The following is a 20,352-nucleotide window of genomic DNA, read 5'->3' as shown; positions in this document are numbered from 1 at the left end:
TCGTTGGTCACTGTCTTTCACCCACAAATCCCCTTCTCTACCTCCACTCCAGCAATTCACAGCCTTCTATTCCAGCAACACACCCACAGTCTCTTTACTTCTCTCTTTTTCTGCTCCCTTCCCCCTGTCCCATCTAAACTCTAGATGGCATCTAGCTGCCCTACCCTGTCCCCACAACGTCCCTGTGTGCTCCCACAAACAGCACTTTATCGTCCCCCACTCCTACCTAGCTATCCCAACCTTCCCCGCCACAGCATCCACCTTACCCCCACTATCCAGATTGCATCTCCCATCATGTCCAGTTGTTCACAGTTTGGTCTCAGTGACCAGAGGCTGCGGTCATGTGAATGAATGTACAGTGTGTACACAAAGTCCAGGAACACTTTCAATTATTTGTTGTACAAGAAATAAACATTATACAGATGTCATACATATTGCATTTTGAAGAGAAACTCTGAAAGGTATTTTTACAAACATTTGATAATGCGAACCATGAGTGTCCCGACAGAAGTTAATACGGTAATCGAATTCTTGCCATACATGTCCCAGCATGGCATCATCGACTGTGGCAGTCGCTTCCTGTATTCTCTTCCAGAGCTTTGCTACATCACGTGGTAGAGGTCCTTAATGTGCTACCACAGAAAAAAAATCACACAGAAAGCTTGCTAGGCACCTGAACTCGCCATGTTTGTGACTGGTGCTGACTGTCGCCAAAGTACCAAACTACACTTTGGCAAAAAAAAAAAAAAAAAAACCACTTTCAGAGTTTCTCTTCAAAACGACATATGTATGATATCTTTACAATGTTTGGTTCTTGTGCAATAAATAATTGAAATTGTTCCTGGGCTTTATGTACACCCTGTATGTGAATATATGAATGAGTGGGTGTGGGTGTGTTTGTTTGTGTTTTTCTTGTCTACATTAGATGAAAGATTTTTGGCCAAAGGCTCACTTGTTTCGCAGTCTTTTTGTTGTGACTGTCTCCAACTCAACCTCTCCATTATATGCTCGGTAGTAATCTGTCCTTTTCATTATATTGTCATTATTCCATCCTGGATTTTCAACTACTTAAAACTTCCACTATCGTGGTTAAGCCACTTTTACAGTCCAATCTTGGCCCCTTCTTTTAAATTTGAGAAAATTTTGCATGGAATAAAATGGGGCAGTGGAACTGGAACCTGTGAACAAATAGGTCAAGTGGACAAGCTGCAGTGGTTTTATTCAACAAAAATTTGGCAGTGGATGCCCTTCCTATAAACTATTACATTATGACTAAGTTCTCATCCCCTGTGAAGTATTTTATAAGTTTTTTTAAACATTGTTGTTTATCTTTCATTGACATTTTCATTTTTGTTGTTGTTATGTTGTTATCTTCATTCCAAAGAGTGGTCTGGTGCAGCTCTCAGTGATAGTGTATCTCTAAATAACTACTGCAACCTACTTGAACATGCTTACTCTTTTCATCCTGAGACATAGCAAGATGGGATTACTCCATATGTTATGATCACAGCTCCTGATAATAATTATTTTTTCTGATATTTGTCCTACCTTGATAACTGTGTGGCATATACATAAATATCTTCCAGTGTATATAATTTTTATGAAAGTTGTGCTAATGAAAAGATACCGATACATGGAATCTAGTGGGAATGCTTGCAGAGAAATGCAGATTTAGGCTGTTACAATACAGTGCAGAGATACACCTTTAATGTCTGCACTAAACAATTGTCCACAGTGAACTGAAAATACCAGGATAATTTTCTTGCGGGAGCTCATCCACTGACCAAAGAGTCTTATTCTCTCACTACTGATGGGGAGTCTCCACAAAGCAACACCCCCTCTCCCCCCTATCCCAAGTGTATGGAATCTCGTGGGAGACCAGTTGTGCTGTGGATCACTGTTACACAAGGCGTGACTGAACCATGTCTTGTTCAAAAAGAGAGGTAAAATGAGATGCTGTCATGATCCCTGCCTCATTTCAATAAAAGTGATTATTGGCTAAAATAAGTGGGATGCAGTGGGGGAATCGTAGTATTGTTGATCTGTATTGATTTGTGGGAGTGGGGTGCTGGACTGCAGAGGTGACTGGGTAGTGCGTTAAGTAACGTCAGGCTCTGCTTGCATGCTAGGAGGTTATTGTTGTAATCTCAGAGCTGTGATGGTAACAAACCTGTTGTCTGGTAATCTCGATGTAATCACAACTGGTTCTCTGTCACTGTAAAGTTTGTAACTGGAAATAGGCCCCTTGTCTACTTGGTGTTCTTCTTGCTGTCCTTTGACCACAATAAATTTGTCCACCAGTTTCACTTGCATATCATCCTGCGGGAATTGCTGCATGTAGAGTCTGACTATGAACATGTTGTCATGTTCGAAGTATCTGGAGCTGGTACCTTGGGCTGACATTACTCCGGACAGCCTCTGCGTAGCTGTATTGGTGGTGTCATGGAAAATCCATGCAGGTTTCAGGTTTAATGTGGTTTAATGGCGCAATGGTAGGCTCTCCAGGTACCAAAATTTTCAAGATGTTAGCTCCTTGTGTGAGAACTTTGTGAGGACTAGGGTATGATGGCTGTAGTACAGGTTGAATGGTGGCATCCTGCAACACAGTGAAATCACAGTCAGCTAAGACTTTGTGTATAAAAATTTTCGACAAGCTGTGTGCCTGTGGTAGAGTCGTTCTGAGCCACATGATATGGTGTTTCACTGTACTGATGAGAGCAAGGAGCTCCTTAGTCTGTGGCATTGCACCAGTGAAATGAAGTTTGCTGGTAGAGTGAGCAGTTGATCATCTTTCCACGAACAATACGAGACGGGAATAGAAGGGAGAACCGATCGAGGTACTCAAAGTACCCTCCGCCACACATTGTCAGGTGGCTTGCGGAGTATGGATGTAGACATAGACGTAGATGTAGACGTAGAAAGAATCTTTGTTAACGAGGTGCAAAGACCACCTTTGTACGTGGAGCATCTGCCTAATAGCGCCGAAAGTAAATATTCTGTTAAGTGGCAGCTGTACCACACACAGACTGCCATAACCATCAGTGCCAGTGTACCACTAAATCATTACTTTGTGGATGATAAGCAGTGGTCCAGTAGCACTAGACACTGCAAATATTACAGAGTCCAGAGAATAGTGCAGGTTCACATTGGTGAGCCTGGTCAGTAGTGATAGAGTTTGGGTAGCTGAAACTTGAGATCTAGAAGTTGACAAACACTCTTGCTGTTGTCTTGACTACAATGTCTGGCAAGGGTGTGGCTTCAGCCCAGCAAATAACATGGTCAGTGGCAGAGAGAATGTATCAGAAGTCGTCTGACTCTGCGAGACAGCTGAGCAGATCAAGATTGATGTATTGGAAAATGCCTTTAGGTATATTGTATCAAACGAGTGGTGGCTGTGCATGTTACCCAACCTTGCAGCATAGGCAAGCTGTGGAAGCCTGAGTTCACAATCTGCAGTTATATCGTGCATTTGGCGTAACTAAATCATCAGTGGCTAGTTTAATCATGGAGCGTACTTTTGGATGTAACAGCTGTGCAAGCTGTCAAAAGTAAATTTATGCATATTGAGTAAGACCAGTGACTGGAAGAGGTGTTTGCAAAACATCATGTCAGACTTGTGAGGAGGAACGCAGAATGATGTGGTACCTAGTAGGGAGTTGCATGTTTGTGCATCACGTTGTTGTGCCTTGGCTAACTTGGCATAACTGCGTCAACCGAAAGTGTGTGTACTTGTGAGAGGCAATCAGCAATGATGTTGTCTGCCCCCTTTGAGATGCTGACATCAACTCTGAACTGTGCAATGTAATCCAGGTGTTGGGAACAGTACAGAGTGCAGTCTTTTGCTGGACTATGTATAGAATCTGCCAGTGATCGTTGGTCAGTACAAACAGTAAGTTATCTGAGCTTAATGTCATCCTTGAAATGCTGCACCTTTTAGTATATAGAGAGCTCAAGCTGGCCAATTACACTGGGAGTCAGTTAGATACTGGGAGAAAAAATGTAATGATTGATGTTCAGCTGCTACTGTCCAGTGAAACACTGCTCTGATCACTGTGTCATTTACATCAGAAGTGTTTGACTGTTGCAAGTGGATGAGATAATATTGTAGCATGTGGTTAACTGAGTTTAATTTTGTCAAATGCTTGTTGTGTTTGAGGGGTCTGAACATGCCATGCTTGCTACATGTATGTCTGCAGGCCAGTGATGCCACATGAGGTAAGTGAAATCAGTAAAATTAATCGTGCCAAGGACCATTCAAGATAAATCCTAGGTCATGGAGGCTAATGGATGAGTTGTGTGTGCAGGGTTGTGTGCGCTTCCTGTTAGTTAGGATTTCCCAAACTGACATTTGTTTATTATCATGCCAAAATATTAGTGTCTCAAAAATGAGTTGTGTGCACAGCCCAGTGATTAGGTCTTTGAATTCTTAAATGATCTGAGTTCAGACCGGCGTGAGCCAGGTCGGTTTCTATCCTATTAGTACGAAAAGACCAAAAGTTGTCAGTAAAATCTTGAATATTCAGTATTGGATGGTTATTAGGGACTGTGCGAGCATTGAGAGCTTGATAATCGCCATGTATTCTACATGTTCAGTCTTTTTTTAGAACAAGATGTATGGACAAAGCCCACAGACTGTCAGACTAATGAATGGTGCCAGTTTACAGTAGTCCATTAATATGTGGTTTGGATTATTTTAGTCTGTTGGGTGCCAGTGTGTGTGCTTTGTGAGGACATCTATGCCTAAGATTGGTTCGTGAACATCTGCAACTAAAAACTGCCATGAAAATTTTTTGTGGAGATCAAAGTGTATGGTGCATGTGACAGTTCTGTAATGGTTTATTGGAGAGTCATTTGCAGCCTGTAGTTCGTAGCTTGACAGCCTGGGTAGGAAGCTCCAATGGAAGGTTCTTCCTAAGGGTGGTGCTCACATCTGAGCCAGTGTTACACACTTTGTCATCAAAGTGATTGTGGAACCAATATAGTGGCCTGCCTGAAGCAGAATGTTATCCAGTATATTTGAGTTTTGTTTCTGTTGGAAAAATTGCAAAAAGTCTGTCAGCAAGATTTAATTTGCACTCCATCATTTCACTTTCTTGTACAATCATTGGAATTTGTATTTTCAGTGGTAATTTGGTGAGCCATAATGTCTATAGCATGTTGTCAGGCATGAGGTTCAAGTATAATCAACAATCGAAGGCACCTCCAGAGCTGGAATGGTATCCTACAGCCTAATTGTTCAGTAAATTACTTGTCATAATGGTTGCTCTGGTGTCTTGGTGAGCTAGTGAAGCGATGCTGTATTCACGGCATCAAATTTGCCTTCACATGGAGATGTTTGAGCAACATCCCTGATCATGCAGGCTTATTCTCCAGTGTTATATAATAGAGCAATGAATGTGAGACTGTCATGGAAGATGCTGTGGCTCTGTAGGAAGTATTCATTGATTTTAAACAATATTGCCGGCTGTTCCAGTTGGAAAGTTTGACTGTACATGTGCTCCACAAAAGATTTGTCATAGAGGTGGTGGTACTTGTGGTTTGAGGGTGACGACAGACAAGGTCCCTTATATCTTATGTAGAGCAGATGGTAAACCAAGAAGATTCTCACGCAGCCCAGCCGGCTGGACAATAAATGAGATTATGAGTGGATTCAGCTGGATTGTGCCTAAGATGTTAGGACAATAAAATCAAACAATTCACTGCATTGTAGTGTGGAAACAGGCTGAAGAATGTTGTCTTGTTGTTGGGAAGACAGATTAAACTGATTACCAAAGTCATGGAGGAGATAAAAAGTCGTTGCGCATTGTTCATACAAATGTGGGTCATTGTTGCAGCCAACAGGATGACACGGAAGAATGTCACTTACACATTTGACACATAATATAGGCTGATCCATGTGGTGAAAAAGTCATATGAAGCACCACGAGTCATTTTCCTGCAACTGCTGTTTGCACATGTAGCTACCTTGAAGCAGCTCTGTTGTCATATGAAGACAATTAGGCAAAATACCCTAATTACATTTTAGTAGCTGCTGCTGTTCATTGTGGAATCACTGCTTTGGAATTACCTTGGGGAAAGGGGGGGGATATTTACAGTTAATTGCTGAAAGCAAATTAGGCTATTATGATACAATTTATTATAGTACTGAGATACAACTTTATACATGAATGACGATTGTTCACATGTGATAACCCCACAGATATTTTATCTTCTTAATGAAAAATGTAAAAGTAAATTTCTGTGAGCTAATCGGTAGGTCTGATTGTATTGACAAAACACTATTCATAAAAAAGACTGGCATTCCAATTTTTCAGTAACATATTTCAATTTCTGTAAAACTGATTAATTTATTGTATAATTAACATTAAAGTTCTGAAGTAGCCACATTCTCCATCACAGGTTTTATTTCTGTGTTTTGTTATTTTCTGATCTTTGCCATTACATGTTTATTAACTCTGAATTTTTTTTCACAAAGTGACATAATCCTTTGTATTATTAAACAGTTAATTAAGATTGTTGCATAATTTATTCTAATTTCCAGTATCGCACTTTATACCCTAAGTACAGTATACCCAACACAGATGGATTAAATGGTTTCATAAACATTTCCAATTTCATAAACCACCACATATTTTAAAATTACTGTTAATACTTGCAGCCTACTACAGGTAGCAAAATCTGACCTAGCAGTTTTATGAATGATTACGTAGCTTCTGAAATAAAAATGTGTTTACATGCCTATTCAAGTTTGTGATATTTTGATTAAATTTTGTTGCAAATAATAGGAAAGTTGGACCACTATTTTCATTGGAATGATTGATTGTTGTGCACTGCAATCTCCATTAACGAGTGGGCAGAGTGAAATGCCTCTGACCAATTTTTCTAATTGATTGCTGCAAGACACTGTGTTTACTGAGGCATATGAAATGTGTTCTGTGTCATACTTGTCATTTTGTTTTGAAGGCTTCTATAACAACAATCAGTTCATTGATAGTGTTTCTAAAAACTGTGTGTCAACTACATTTTAATTTATCTGACAAAATTTGCCACTGGACTGTTGTTAATAAAGAAATTAGGAAAACTAACATCAAAATTAAGAAATTGTGTGCAGAATACCCAAAGTGCGATGTACTGGACGTAAGTAAACTACATCGAAACCTACACACCAAACACGGAATGCACCTTAATTATGACGGAAAAAGTATTATGTGCGATCACATCAGTGAAATAATTAAAAAAAGACTATTATGAAATAGATCAGTCTATCAGCTTCCTGTAAGACTTACAAGCAAAAATGAGGAAAGCAAATTCGACAAGAACGAAGAAAGCAGGAAAGAGGAGACATCAGAAGATCCACAAAGGATTGCAGCAGCTACACCTGTAAGAGTAAATTTAAGATCAAGGCGGAATATACCCAAGGAGGAGGATTTTTTCTATCCCCCTCTGAGGAAAGAAAAAACTTAGCATCATCAAACAAGTTAAAGATACACCATAAAACTGGCAAAGGACTCCATCAGCAAATTGTAGTAAATAAGGTAAAGTGTGAACCTCCTCACCAATGTGTAAAAAAATTAAACAAAAAAATTCTTGATCTAAAAGTATACATCCATAATGTACAAGGGCTCAAAACCAAACTTAATGAGTTAGAAATTTTGTTATCAAGTGCAAGTGAACTGTCAGATACACAAATATTATGTATTAATGAACATTTCATGAGGTCTTTTGAAATAGAAAGTGTTGTGATACCAAATTTCAAACTCGTGGGTCACTTCTCAAGAACATCTTACAGAGGTGGAGGCAGTTGCATATTTGTAAAAGACAACATTACTGCTACACCTCTTGATATTTGCAATTCGTATAGTATTGAAAAAGATAGAGAACTGTCAGATGTAGAGCTTACAGATCTAAATGTTTATATAATAGCACTTTACAGGTCACCCTCTGGTAACATAGGGACTTTCTACAAAAATCTAGCACCAGTAATAGAAAATCTAAGTAAAAGAAAATCATATAGTGTTCTAATATGTGGTGACTATAATATAGATTTTCTCTCAGAAAACTCTAGCCATCTAAGCATTAAAAATTTTATGAACAGCTACAACCTAGACCTAATGGTTAACACTCCAACCAGGATAACAAATCACAGTACCACTTGTCTGGATCAAGTAGCAAGCAATATAAATTGTACTGTATCCTCCGTCAAACTAGGATTTTCAGGCCACAATGCATTAATCATGCAGGTCTGGTTGCAAAATAACAGCCACAAACACAATAAAATCACTGTACAGAGGAGAAACTTCAATAAAACCCACATGCATACTTTCCTCTTTGATATACAAAATGAAAACTGGCAAAATGTATACGAGGCTCAAACAATAGACAGCAAATATGAAGCATTCTTGGATATTTTCTGTTATTATTTCAATTGCCACTTTCCCTTAAAAACAAAATGTATCACCAAAGATAGAAAACTCTCCAGCTGGATCACCCCAGGAATCATTAGATCATCACAAAGAAAAAGAGAACTTTTTTACATGAGCAAATCCAAACTAGGCAGTAGTGAAGCATTTAAGTCATACTTTACTCTATATAAAAAGATACTAAAGAACGTAGTAAATGCAGCCAAAAAGCTACAGAATGATAACTACCTCAAATTGTCATCAAATAAGAGCAAAAGCATGTGGCAATTTATTAATATGAATACTAATAGAGGAAAACAGCTACAAAGTGATATTAGCCTTAAAATAAATGGAAAATTAGTCTCTTGTGGGAAAGAAACAGCAGAGGAATTCAATAACTACTTTACAGAAACAGTAGAAAACCTGGCTAACCATTTTAAAAATAGCTGTCCCTTACAACTAGAACCAAACTTGTGCTCTGATACTCTATTTTTAAGGCCTACATCTGAAATTGAAATTGAAAAGGCACTTCATAGCAAAATTAAAAAAAAATCATCTGCTGGACAAGATCAAATCCCATGCTTCCTCCTTCATAATTGCAGTAACTTTATCAGTAAACCCCTAGCTCACATAATAAACTTCTCATTCCTGAATGGTACATTTCCTGGTATGCTCAAAATTGCAAAAATTATACCTGTCCACAAAAAAGGAAGCAAAGAGGATCCCAGTAATTATCGACCCATTGCACTACTTTCAACTTTTAGTAAAGTATTTGAATATATAATGGCCACCAGAATCATGTCCTTTCTAGACAAACAAAATATCCTGTCACCTGCTCAGTTCGGCTTCCAAAGTAAGAAAGCTACAACAGATGCAATACAAGAATTTCTAGATCATGCACTGGAGCTTGTGGACAAAAAACTCCCAGCCATAGGTATCTTCCTAGATCTAACAAAGGCATTCGACATGGTTAATCATAGTATACCTCTGCAAAAGATGCATTCCTATGGAATAAGAGGAAATGCCTATGACTGGTTTAAAAGCTATCTGGAAGATCGACAGCAGTATGTCGAATTAAATCAAACTAAGCTCTCAGGTACAGCTAGCACTGTACACTCCTCCATACGTACCATAAAGCAAGGCGTTCCCCAAGGCTCCGTCCTGGGCCCTTTGCTGTTCTTACTTTACATAAATGACCTTCCTCACAGCCTACCAAACACAAAAACCCTTTTATTTGCTGACGACACCTCTATACTCATATCTGCGCCCGAACAAATTCTCCAATCTAATATAGATAGAACCACAGATCAAATAAGTCGATGGCTTCAAAGTAACAGGCTGCTGATTAATGCAAAAAAGACAATTGGAATAACCTTTCACACTGCCCAAAACAGAAATCCATTACTACCAACTATATCACTGGAAAAAAATAATGTTAAACTTGAAAATGAAATAAAATTTTTGGGGGTCCCTATTACTGATACGCTCACATGGAAAAGGCACATTGACGTTACCAGCACAAAACTTAGTAGAGTATGCTTCATGATTAGATCAATAAGGAACGTCACTAACACAAGTACCCTAACCACAATGTACCATGCACTCTTTCACTCTGTACTTAACTACGGAATCATCTTCTGGGGCCAAAATTCTGAATCAATTAAGATATTCAAACTGCAAAAGAAGATAGTCAGAACAATTATGTTCAAAAAACAGAGACACTAGTAAACCATTATTTAAGAAACTAAATATTTTGCCCCTCCCATGCCAATATATACTAGAATTATTATTCTTTACCAAAAAAAGTATTAGCAAAAATATGGACTACCACGATTATGACACAAGATCAAAAACCTCTCTAAGAATACTTCCCCACTCAACAAAACTGTACAGTGATGGTGTCAAGTGCATGGGAATAAAATTATATAATCATCTTCCAACTTTTATACAAGAAATCCAAGAAATAAATAAATTCAAACAGGCAGTGAAATCTCTCTTAATAAAAGAATGCTTTTATACCATCCAGGAATATTTGGAATCAAAATTGTCTTAGTGCATGATAATGTATCAAAGCTGAATGTTGTTAAGTCAGTCTTGTCACATCATGTAACAATTCTCTGTAAAGCTGTAACTTTAAGTAACATAATTTGGTAGGTAATGTAAAATAATCTTTCTTCTATACTCTTGTTTACTATTTTAGACTCCTGTAAACTGTATATTTGTATTGACTTATCCCATATCAGTTGTACAAGCCATTGTACTGATTTGATCTACGGGACAAATAATAAATAAATAAATAAATAAATAAATGTGAGAGCTAACATGATACATGTTCTGCTTGTGTTTAAAAGTTAAGGGACTGGCCAACATCTTAACAAAATGACACAAAATTTAATAAACCTGTCAAACTGTGAACCCCAAATTCGGTGTGTTGTACATTACTAAACAAACACCATTCACTAGCCTTTAAGGTCTTCAGTTCCATGATAACATACTGGTGTACTACCAAAGAGACAAAGAAGAAGAGACAACAAAAATCACAGTTTGGTCCCTTAATAATTCACACACATTTGAACATTTTTTTGAACATTTTTTTGAACAACAAAAATCAGCTTGGTTATCTATCACCACACTTCCCTCCATTATTGGAATTACTAATTCTTGATGCTTCAGGATGTGTCCTACCAACCGGCGGCTTCTTTTAGTCAAGCTGTACCATAAATTTCGTTTTTCCCCATCTCTAGCATTCACATCTGTTAGCTCCTGAATTCTTAGGGATTGGATGTATTAAATTTTTCTTGAACTCTGATGGCATTTTGCTTGTTTCAGGTATCTTTCATGCCATTTGGAATGATTTTGTCATGGCTGGCTCTCCCAAGAATGTCAGTAATTTTGAGGGAATGTCTTCTACATCTGACTCTTTGTTTTGACTTAGGTCTTTCAGTGCTTTCTTCTGATCTCATCTTCATTTACTACCTTTTCCCTTTCTACAACATTACCTTAAAGTTCATTGCCCTTGCATAACCTTTCTGTATATTCATTCCACCTTCCACCTTTCAACTTTCCCTTCTTTGATTAATGTCGGCTTTCTGTTTCTCTTTTCTCCAAAGGTCCATTAAATTTTCCTAACAGTGACATTTTTCTCTCCCCTCGTCACGCATGCATGATAGCCTTTCCATTTTAAACTTTCAGTCAATCAAATTTTTTTGAAATATGTATCATTCTTGTGCTTCAGTTGGTGAATTATTAGTTCTTCTTCCTTCATCAGTTAAGTTCATTGTATCTCTTGTGTTATCCAGTGACCTCTACTAGGCCTTGTCTATCTCCCTATTTGCTCATGTGCTGTTCCACTGTTTCGTCTCTCAGACCTATCCATTCATCTTCTCTTGTATTCATTTCCTGAATTTCATTCAAATATTGCCTAATGCTCACTTTTAAACTCTCAACCAGCTCAGCTCCATCAATTTATCCATCTCCTGTCACTTTGATTATCTACTATTTTGTAATTTATTCAGTTCTTTTAATCTGTGCTTCACAATGACTGAATTAAGATCAGAGTCTATATCTGTCCATGGAAAAATCTGACAGTTTAAAACCTGGTTTAAAAATTTGTGTCTTATGTAATCAGTCTGAAACTTTCCAGTGTCTTCAGGTCATTTCCACATATACAGTCTTATTTTACTTGTGTATCACAATATTTGTTTGATATCCATTCAGATTCACAAAGTTCTTTATTTTTGCTGCTGATAATCTTTTACTCTGCTGACAATTTCTTATTCGTTACTATTTCCACTCCACTTCTACTATTATCTGGTCATTATCAATAATTCTCTGAGTCCCACTTCCAAAATCTCTGGCTCATGGCCACCACATCACAGTGATTCTTAAAAATCTTCCACATCCTTCCATTTTTAGCTTTATATTGTGTAGTTTCTCACAATGCCTCATCATTCTCTTTTTGTGCACTAGCTGCTTCAACACAGCCCCCACCCAGAGAGCTCAATGGGCTACTATTGTACATCTGGAATATTTTACTCATGAGGGAGCATCTTGTTGCTTTTGGTAGAGAACAGAATGTTTCAGCAAAAGATAATGTGTCAGGTACATGATGGTCTGTCTTGATGAACCAGTGTGAGAAGAAGGGAATGAAATGCAGTTTAATGAGGCATGGGTGTTTGGAGATATTGCCAGGTGGAAGAAGCCATGTTGTGAGCAGTTGAGGGCACGAGATGCTGTCATGGCTCGTAACAATGCTATGTAGTCACCTTGAATGTGAGACCTTTCTTGGTATTTTTAAGAGACTGATGAAAGCGATCAACACAACTACCCTCACCTGTGGGCTTTCGGTACAACTGTTGATCTGCGGCATTGTTCCAAGAACTGATTGGCATCTTCTGTGCTGCAGCAGAGTCAGTCTGGGGCTGCTTCTGCCTTGTGATAATTGTAGCAGCAAATTTTCTAGTTGTACTTTTGGTTGTGTACTAGTACCATTGATAAGTTGGCATGGCGCCTATAGAATGTACATCGTTTCTTTAAGTAAAACAGAGCTCTAAAATTTGCAAATGCAAACAAATTATCCAAGAAACGAATTATAAAATCAGATAGCACATGAAATATGGAGTATGAGGAGGTTGGTGACTGATTCACTCACTGCTGCGTGAACCCTCACCTATCTTAATGAAAGCATTTATTCTAACACAATATTTAGAACTGAGAGCTGCTTGGAACCCAAGGTAAACTGTAAGTAAATTTGAATGTCATATAAAACCCACAGACTCCACAGCAGATGGAGTAACAGACAGACATATTGGGAAGCACCAGATAAAAACTGGACCTGATAGTGTGCTTGTCGTGACAAGTGGGAGTGTAGGTGGACTTACTAATCAAATGTTTCTACTAGCCTTTAGATTTAGCCGAATCAGTTACAAACTCACTTCAGCGTAACTTCAGTAGCACTGAATGCTACTGATCACAGAATACGTATTTGAGATTTTAGCTGCCCTAATATCAAATGAGAAACAGTGTATACATTACCAGTGGCAAACACAGACCTGTGAAATAGTACTGAATGATTATCAGGCAACTATCTTGAACAATCAGTTGAATTGTCCACATATGAGAAAAATATTTTCAACATGATGGGTACAAACTACCCTGACTTTACTGCCAATGTAATAATTAGACACTATGGATTGATTATAGTGAAGATTGCCATAAAAGGCAAAAAAGTTTACCAAGAAGCCTGTGAGAGTAGTTTCAATTAGTAGAACACTTGGTATGTCATCCTCTAGAAAAATATGTACCAAATAGGGAAATAAAAGGTGAAAATTTGCAAAAGAGGGCAACACACAAGTAGTTTGTAAACTAAGTAATTTTTATATATCATTTACATTGCTGTATTTATGAAGGTAACCATTCAGTTGTGTTAATAAGAGAGATAAAATACAGATCCAAAATAGCTGATAGAAACTACATAACAATTTATCTGATGACAATGCTCATGTCTGACCATATTAGTTTGAATAGCAAAATATTACAAAAACGGATAAGAAACAAATGTGATTTTTACTCTCTACTGACCCTGTTTTGATTAAAATACTGCTATAACTTGTAGTGAATGCTATAACATGAAAATCTCATACTTGTGGCAAAAATAATCAACTAAGAGAAACTTTAAAGTCAGAAAAATGAGTGTTCTCAGGTGTAAATTCATGTTAGTAAAAGATATAAATAATTTAAGAGCATCAATGAACATCAACCCTACAGATACTTTTGGTTTCAATACAAAATATAGATTACAGGCTTGCAGAAACATGTATAGATTTGAAAGTGCTATCTACTTTTATATTTTCTCTGCACTGCTGTAACATAACATCCTCAATATTCAGTGTGTTTTGTATCTCATTACACAGTTATTTGTTAGACTGAACTCCTGTTTTTTACTGTTATATTGTACTACATATTCAGATAACATTCATTTATTACAATGTTGAGGTTATTGGCCCCTGCAAGTTGTTGTTTTGTTTGTGTTGTCTCTCATTATTTATGTGAATGTGGTATCAAATAAGATATACTATGGTGTTTTTGAACTTTTATAGTTGAGGAGTGTTTTTAGAATTTTATGAAGTGAGGTAAAATTTTGAAATTTATGTCTACTTTTGTCAAAGATAGAGTGTATAATTTTCAGTGCAATGATAAAAATCTACAGCTACCAGCCACTATAAAGTGTATCATTTACCAGCAGTAGACAGAATTTTTAATACATATATCTTAATAATTTGATATAAAATATTTTCAGAATGGTGTAGACTGGGGCAGTTTGTATGTCCTAACTCTCAGGTTTGTGTGGATCAGGAAAAGCTTTGTGATGGAGCAACAGACTGTCCATTTGGTGATGATGAGAAACGGTGTGTCACTGTCTCCAAATCAACTAGAGAAGCTGACAACTTCACATACCAATCTGAAGGTTACATTCTCATTGTTAATGTTATCTGTGTAGTAACTGTTAGCTTGTTGTTTAAAATATACATCACTAGATGTATTTAATACATACTGCATGTCTTTAGATAGTTACACACCAAACTTTTTGTTTTAACAGAAGAATCTTCTTTTAAAATAACATTTCAGCTCTAAGATATTGATCATGTATGTCTCTTACTTTTAGGTTTCCTTATGGTGAGGAAAAGAGGGCAGTGGGGTAAGCTTTGCTTGCATAATTTTGAAAAGATTCTCGCAAAATCTCAGTCGTCTTGGAAAATAACAGATCTGGGAAGAGCTGTGTGCAAAGCAATGACGTACAGGTTTGTCCATTATTTAGTTTACTGATTCAGCAATAGCACATCCTACAGAAGAAATTACTTTCCGCATGTAGTTCATTTAAAGCATTGGATGATGAACTGGTGTGTAAAACCAACTATGAATTAGGTGTTTCAGTGTGTGATTTTAACTCACTTGTAAAAAATATTTATTTCTGTAATATTTTCATGAAAAAGGACTACAAAATATAAATACCAATGAATGATTACTTCATGAAAACCGTGCAGTATTTTGCCGAGATTCCTGTTCATGAGTTATATAATAATAGCTGTTAACTTTATAGTTGCTTAGGTAGACTGCATTTGCTGATTATGAGTTATGAGACTACGTGATGTATGACAAAATATAAATTTTAGTACAAGAGAACTGGATGCTGCACTTAATTTCAGAGTGATACAGATACATTACATTATTTTTCAACACAGTTACAGAGTCTCTGTAGACAACAGTCAAACTGTAGCTCAGGATTTGTGTGGAATAGGGTTTTGACTGGTGGTTGTGTGAACTTGGGCTTACTTTAAATATAAATTTTATGAACAGCTGTATATCATAATGTGGAAGTGCATGCAGTTATAAAACTTGCCCTTGATCACAAAAATATCATCAAACTGATAATACAAGAAGCAAATAATATTCCTCTCAAATACCGATATAATGGAAATTTTTTCTTGAAGTGGACACCGTAACATTTTTTAAAAGAAGTCTTATCCTGAACATATCCAAATGTTTCTTAGACAATTATCTAATGCAGTCCAAATGGCTTCACAAGTGGGCGTCAACAAAAGGGAACTAGTATCATCATTTAATAACTTTACAAACAGGCGCACACAACCATACTGAATAACTGCAACAAGTAACTGCCACTGACAGATCTGCCCTATACTCCAATCAATCTCCAATTTGTAACAGCTTTGTCATGCTTCGGAACCACCACAACAGGCACAAGCCTATTCCACCTCTCTGAGCATGTACCACACCACTATAATTCATTGTGCCAACAACTATTAGCTGCATAGTAACAGATGTCTGACTGCAGAACATCTGCTGATAAAGACAATCCTAGCCATCATGCCAATGTCCAGCTCCTGGCAATGTGTTGCAGGATTGTCAGCTGCTTCCACAGCGATCCCAGGGCTGGCATCCAGATGATGATGATGGTGATGATGATGATGTTGGTTTCCCTCTATAGTACAGACTACCTTTTTCTCTCTCATGCTGTGCAGGAAAAATCAGAGTGGCATTATGACTGCCCTTGCATTGCCACTAGTGCCCTCTGCCTAACCTAACCTAACCTAACCTAACCTAGCCCCTGAGTCACAGTGGCATCACTGGCTGGGCTAGTCTGAGAACTTGGCAGTGAAATTCAGTTTCACACCACAGTGAAAGCCAGAGTTACTTCTATATCTGATGATGACTCTCCATCCAAGATAACATGCTGCATCCTCCCTACCAAACATTTCAGTCCTGTCACAAATTTCACTTGATACCTCATATGATCATACTTTTGGCAATAAGTGTAGTGTGGTACTGAGTCAAATACTGTTCAGAAATTATGAACTACTGCATCTACCTGTCTGCCTTGATCCAAAGCTTTCAGTATGTCATATGAGAAAAGTCTGAATGGGGTTTCACATGATTGGTGTTTTCAGAACCCATCCTGGTTGGCATGGAAGAAGTTTGAGATAAGATTCTACAACAAATCTGTGTCATGGATACTGGATGTTAGTTTTGTGGATCACTTCTACTGCTCTTCTTGTAGATGCGTGTGACCTGTGTTTTCTTCAAAACATGGGACATGGTTTTTTGTTCAGTGGGTCTGTTATAGGTTATAGTAAGCAGAGGGGCTAACTCAGCTGCAAATCCAGTATAGAATCTGATAGGCATTCCATTGGGCACTGGAGCTGTGTTCAATTTTGATGATTTCTCACTCCTCTGACCCTAATACTTGTTTCACTCACCTTTCCAGTGGTAGGAGTATTCAATTGGAGTAATTCTCCTAGGTTTCCTTTGTAAAGGAACATTTGAAAATGGAGTTCAGCATTTGCTTTGCTACCTTCTGTATCAGTTCCTGTCACATTCACTAGGGCTATACATTTGCTCTGGTGCCACTAACAGCCTTTACATATGACCAGAATTTCTTTCGGTCTTGTGAAAGATCACTTGATGAAATTCTGTTACAGTAGTCACTGAGAGCTTCATGCAGTCCTCTCTTGACAGCCAAATGTTTCATTAAGCATCTCTCTATCTGTTGTCCTATGATTCTATGATTTATTTTACATCTGTTATGCAGTAGTGTCTGTTTCTTGAGAAATTTTTTTACAATGACTAAATTTGAATGAATACTATGGGGAGTCCCTCTCATTATCAACAGTTCTACTGGGTGCATAACCTTACAGTGCATAGTCAACTATTCTTTTAATCTTGAGCCATAGTTCCTCAACATTCTCCTGCCTTGTTCTGAAAGTTTCAGGTTCGTCATTGGGTTGTGACACTACAGATTTTTTTATCTAGTTTACTGAGCATATATATCTTTCTGCTTGTTTCAGTTGTACTTTGATAATCAGGGTTGCCACAACTGCATCATGGTCACTGATACCAGTTTTGATGTGGACATCCTCAAAGAGGTCAGGTCTGTTTGTTACCATTAGATCCAATGTATTTGAATCATGAGTAGGGTTCTGAGCTATCTGACATAGGTAGTTTTCAGAGAAGGTATTGACTAATGTTTCACAGGATGTCTTATCATGCCCACCACTAACAAAAATGCTTTTTTCCCAACTGATTGTTGGATGATTTAAGTCTCTACCAATGATTACAGTCTGACTGGAGCACTTTACATACAAGCAAACTGTTGTTTTTTCTACAGTTTTCAGTTACATCAGGAGATGAGTCTGTTGGGTGATAGGAGGATCCAGTTACCATTTTTATTCCCACCCTGATACTGAGTCGTGGCCAAACAATCTCATTTGTAGCTTCAATTTCTATCTCAATGACTTTCTTGTCTACTGTGACAAATACATTCCCACCTTTCACCAATAGCCATCCACACACTTAAATTTCCTCAAAAATCTCAGTACTATCAATTTCTGGTTTAATTTGCAATTCAAGATTGGAGTAATATGTTTGAGATTTTGAATGTTGATTTATCTGTCTTAGTATGAAGCTATAATCATTAATTTATGCCATTCTTAATTATGTATGATACATTAAGATATATGTGAAGTGATATTTTGCACTATAGCTGCTATTCTGAAAGTTGTTACCTTTAATTAAATCTTGATGCATATACTTGTATTCTGATATTTCACATAACAAATTTCTAATGAGTGATTTTTCCTCATTTATTTTCAGTGATTTTGACACTGTTGAACACCAGACAGAAATAATTAAAAATGTTGATGAAGTGGATGATGATCACTATTTTGAGATCACGTTTGCACCTCCGAACAGCACTGAATACACACAGAAGTAAGAACCACAACTGTTTCATCTTTAAAAATGACCAGATAAAAACATAACTTAAACATGTGTCAATAGTGCCCTGCTCCTCTCCACTTTTATTTCCCTTGATAGAATGTTACTGTTATTTCCTTTCTATGATAATACAAGCAGAAATATTCTGGTAAACGTAAGTCCATGAATGATCTGTCTGTAAGATAACGGTGATGGAGGAGTTACGAGCTGCTGCTGACTTGAGTATGAAATATACTCCTACTTAGTATGACTGTATTTGAAATGTAAACTTTTCAGTTACGTCCTCAACTAAAATTGGGATCAAATGCCACCCATTGCCTACCTTTTCAAGAATACAATACTACTGCAGTGTGCTGCATGTTACAATACATTTGTATCTGTCGAAAGTGTTTTTCAATGCAGTAGTGCATTTGTCTCTGCTGTGAGTGCCAGTTCTTTCAGACACCCCCAGACAATCTCATAACTCTTGACAAAACTCTACAATTTACTATTCCAGTTCTGTAAGTGTATCAGTTGGGATGATGCCGAACAGACAGAAAAATCCAAGATGAGTGACATCAGGTGATTTAAGAGGCTAAGGTACAGTCTGCTCGACTTATGTATCCTGTACCATACTGATATGTAGATGTTGTTTAACATCAGCAGCAATCATGCATGTATCACATTGCCTAATCATGCACTATGGATGAAATTTGAGCACAATTAGATGGGACTTAATCAAAAAGTTTATAGTTCAAATACATTTTTACTAAGTAGGACATTACTTCTTACAGCTGCCAGTAGTGGTTTGTACTCGTCCAGTTGCATTCCTCACAAACAGCTCATTGTGGAATTATGTTTACTGAAATATTTTTATATCTGTTATAATTTTGAGTAAATAACTGAGCAAAATATTACCAGTGGAAATAAAATGAGGGGGGGGGGGGGGGGGGGGTGTTACTGTTCACAGATTTTTTAAGTCCAGGATGGTGACAGGAAGTGAGAGATGTTGGAGAGCAATCCTCCATCTCTGGAGTACAAAGAAGGTGGTAATGGGCCAGAGGATCTAAATGGTCCACGTGGTGTAGCAAGCAATCTGATTTATTTTTACAGTCATAAAAATCCGTCCTCTGGTACATCTAAAGCAGATCATATATGTTCAGTTAATTGAAACATTTCTACATAAAAGTATACAATCTTTTCTTAACTAAAAAATAAATTTATTACATTCCTTGTGTAAATTTCTGTAGCTAGCCTTTGGTTTGCAGCTACATTGGTAAATATTAGAGTTTTGCCTGCACCGAGTGGGAAAACAGCCTACACCAGCCACCTGTTCATCTCCCACCTATACTGTACCTATACATCCAATGAATCATTTAAAAATTTGTAATTATTGTTCATTGTCCAAGTTTTAGTGACTTGGCAAAAAACATAATCATCACAACTATTTGTAAATGATGACATCATATTGTTACTAATAACTAACATATTTATATTAAAACTAAATTACAATTGTGTGTAAACTTGTTAACAGGCACCATACAACACTTCACTGATAACACTGTGTTTTTATGCTATTTGTCAGCTTATCCTTTCCTCACCATCGATATTGCAGCCATTTGTTTTGCATACCACCTTGCCATTCACATATTCCCTGTCATTCATCATTTATGTATTCCCTGTC

General features: G+C 37.3%; 1 protein-coding gene across 2 annotated transcripts in view; it reads left to right on the top strand.

The window, feature by feature from the left end:
* LOC124716494 (serine protease nudel-like) overlaps nucleotides 1-20,352 on the top strand; it is a 70,659-nt gene that overhangs the window by 13,859 nt on the left and 36,448 nt on the right. For both annotated transcript variants that reach the window (XM_047243178.1, XM_047243179.1), the window contains exons 3-5: nucleotides 14,698-14,865; nucleotides 15,064-15,199; nucleotides 18,567-18,683. In XM_047243178.1, the coding sequence (XP_047099134.1) occupies nucleotides 14,698-14,865; nucleotides 15,064-15,199; nucleotides 18,567-18,683 (421 nt within the window). The remainder of the gene's footprint in view (nucleotides 1-14,697; nucleotides 14,866-15,063; nucleotides 15,200-18,566; nucleotides 18,684-20,352) is intronic.

Source organism: Schistocerca piceifrons, chromosome 1 (assembly GCF_021461385.2).
Source record: "Schistocerca piceifrons isolate TAMUIC-IGC-003096 chromosome 1, iqSchPice1.1, whole genome shotgun sequence".
In the NCBI taxonomy this organism is placed as follows: Eukaryota; Metazoa; Arthropoda; class Insecta; order Orthoptera; family Acrididae; genus Schistocerca; species Schistocerca piceifrons.
This window is presented reverse-complemented; position numbering and strand designations above follow the sequence as displayed.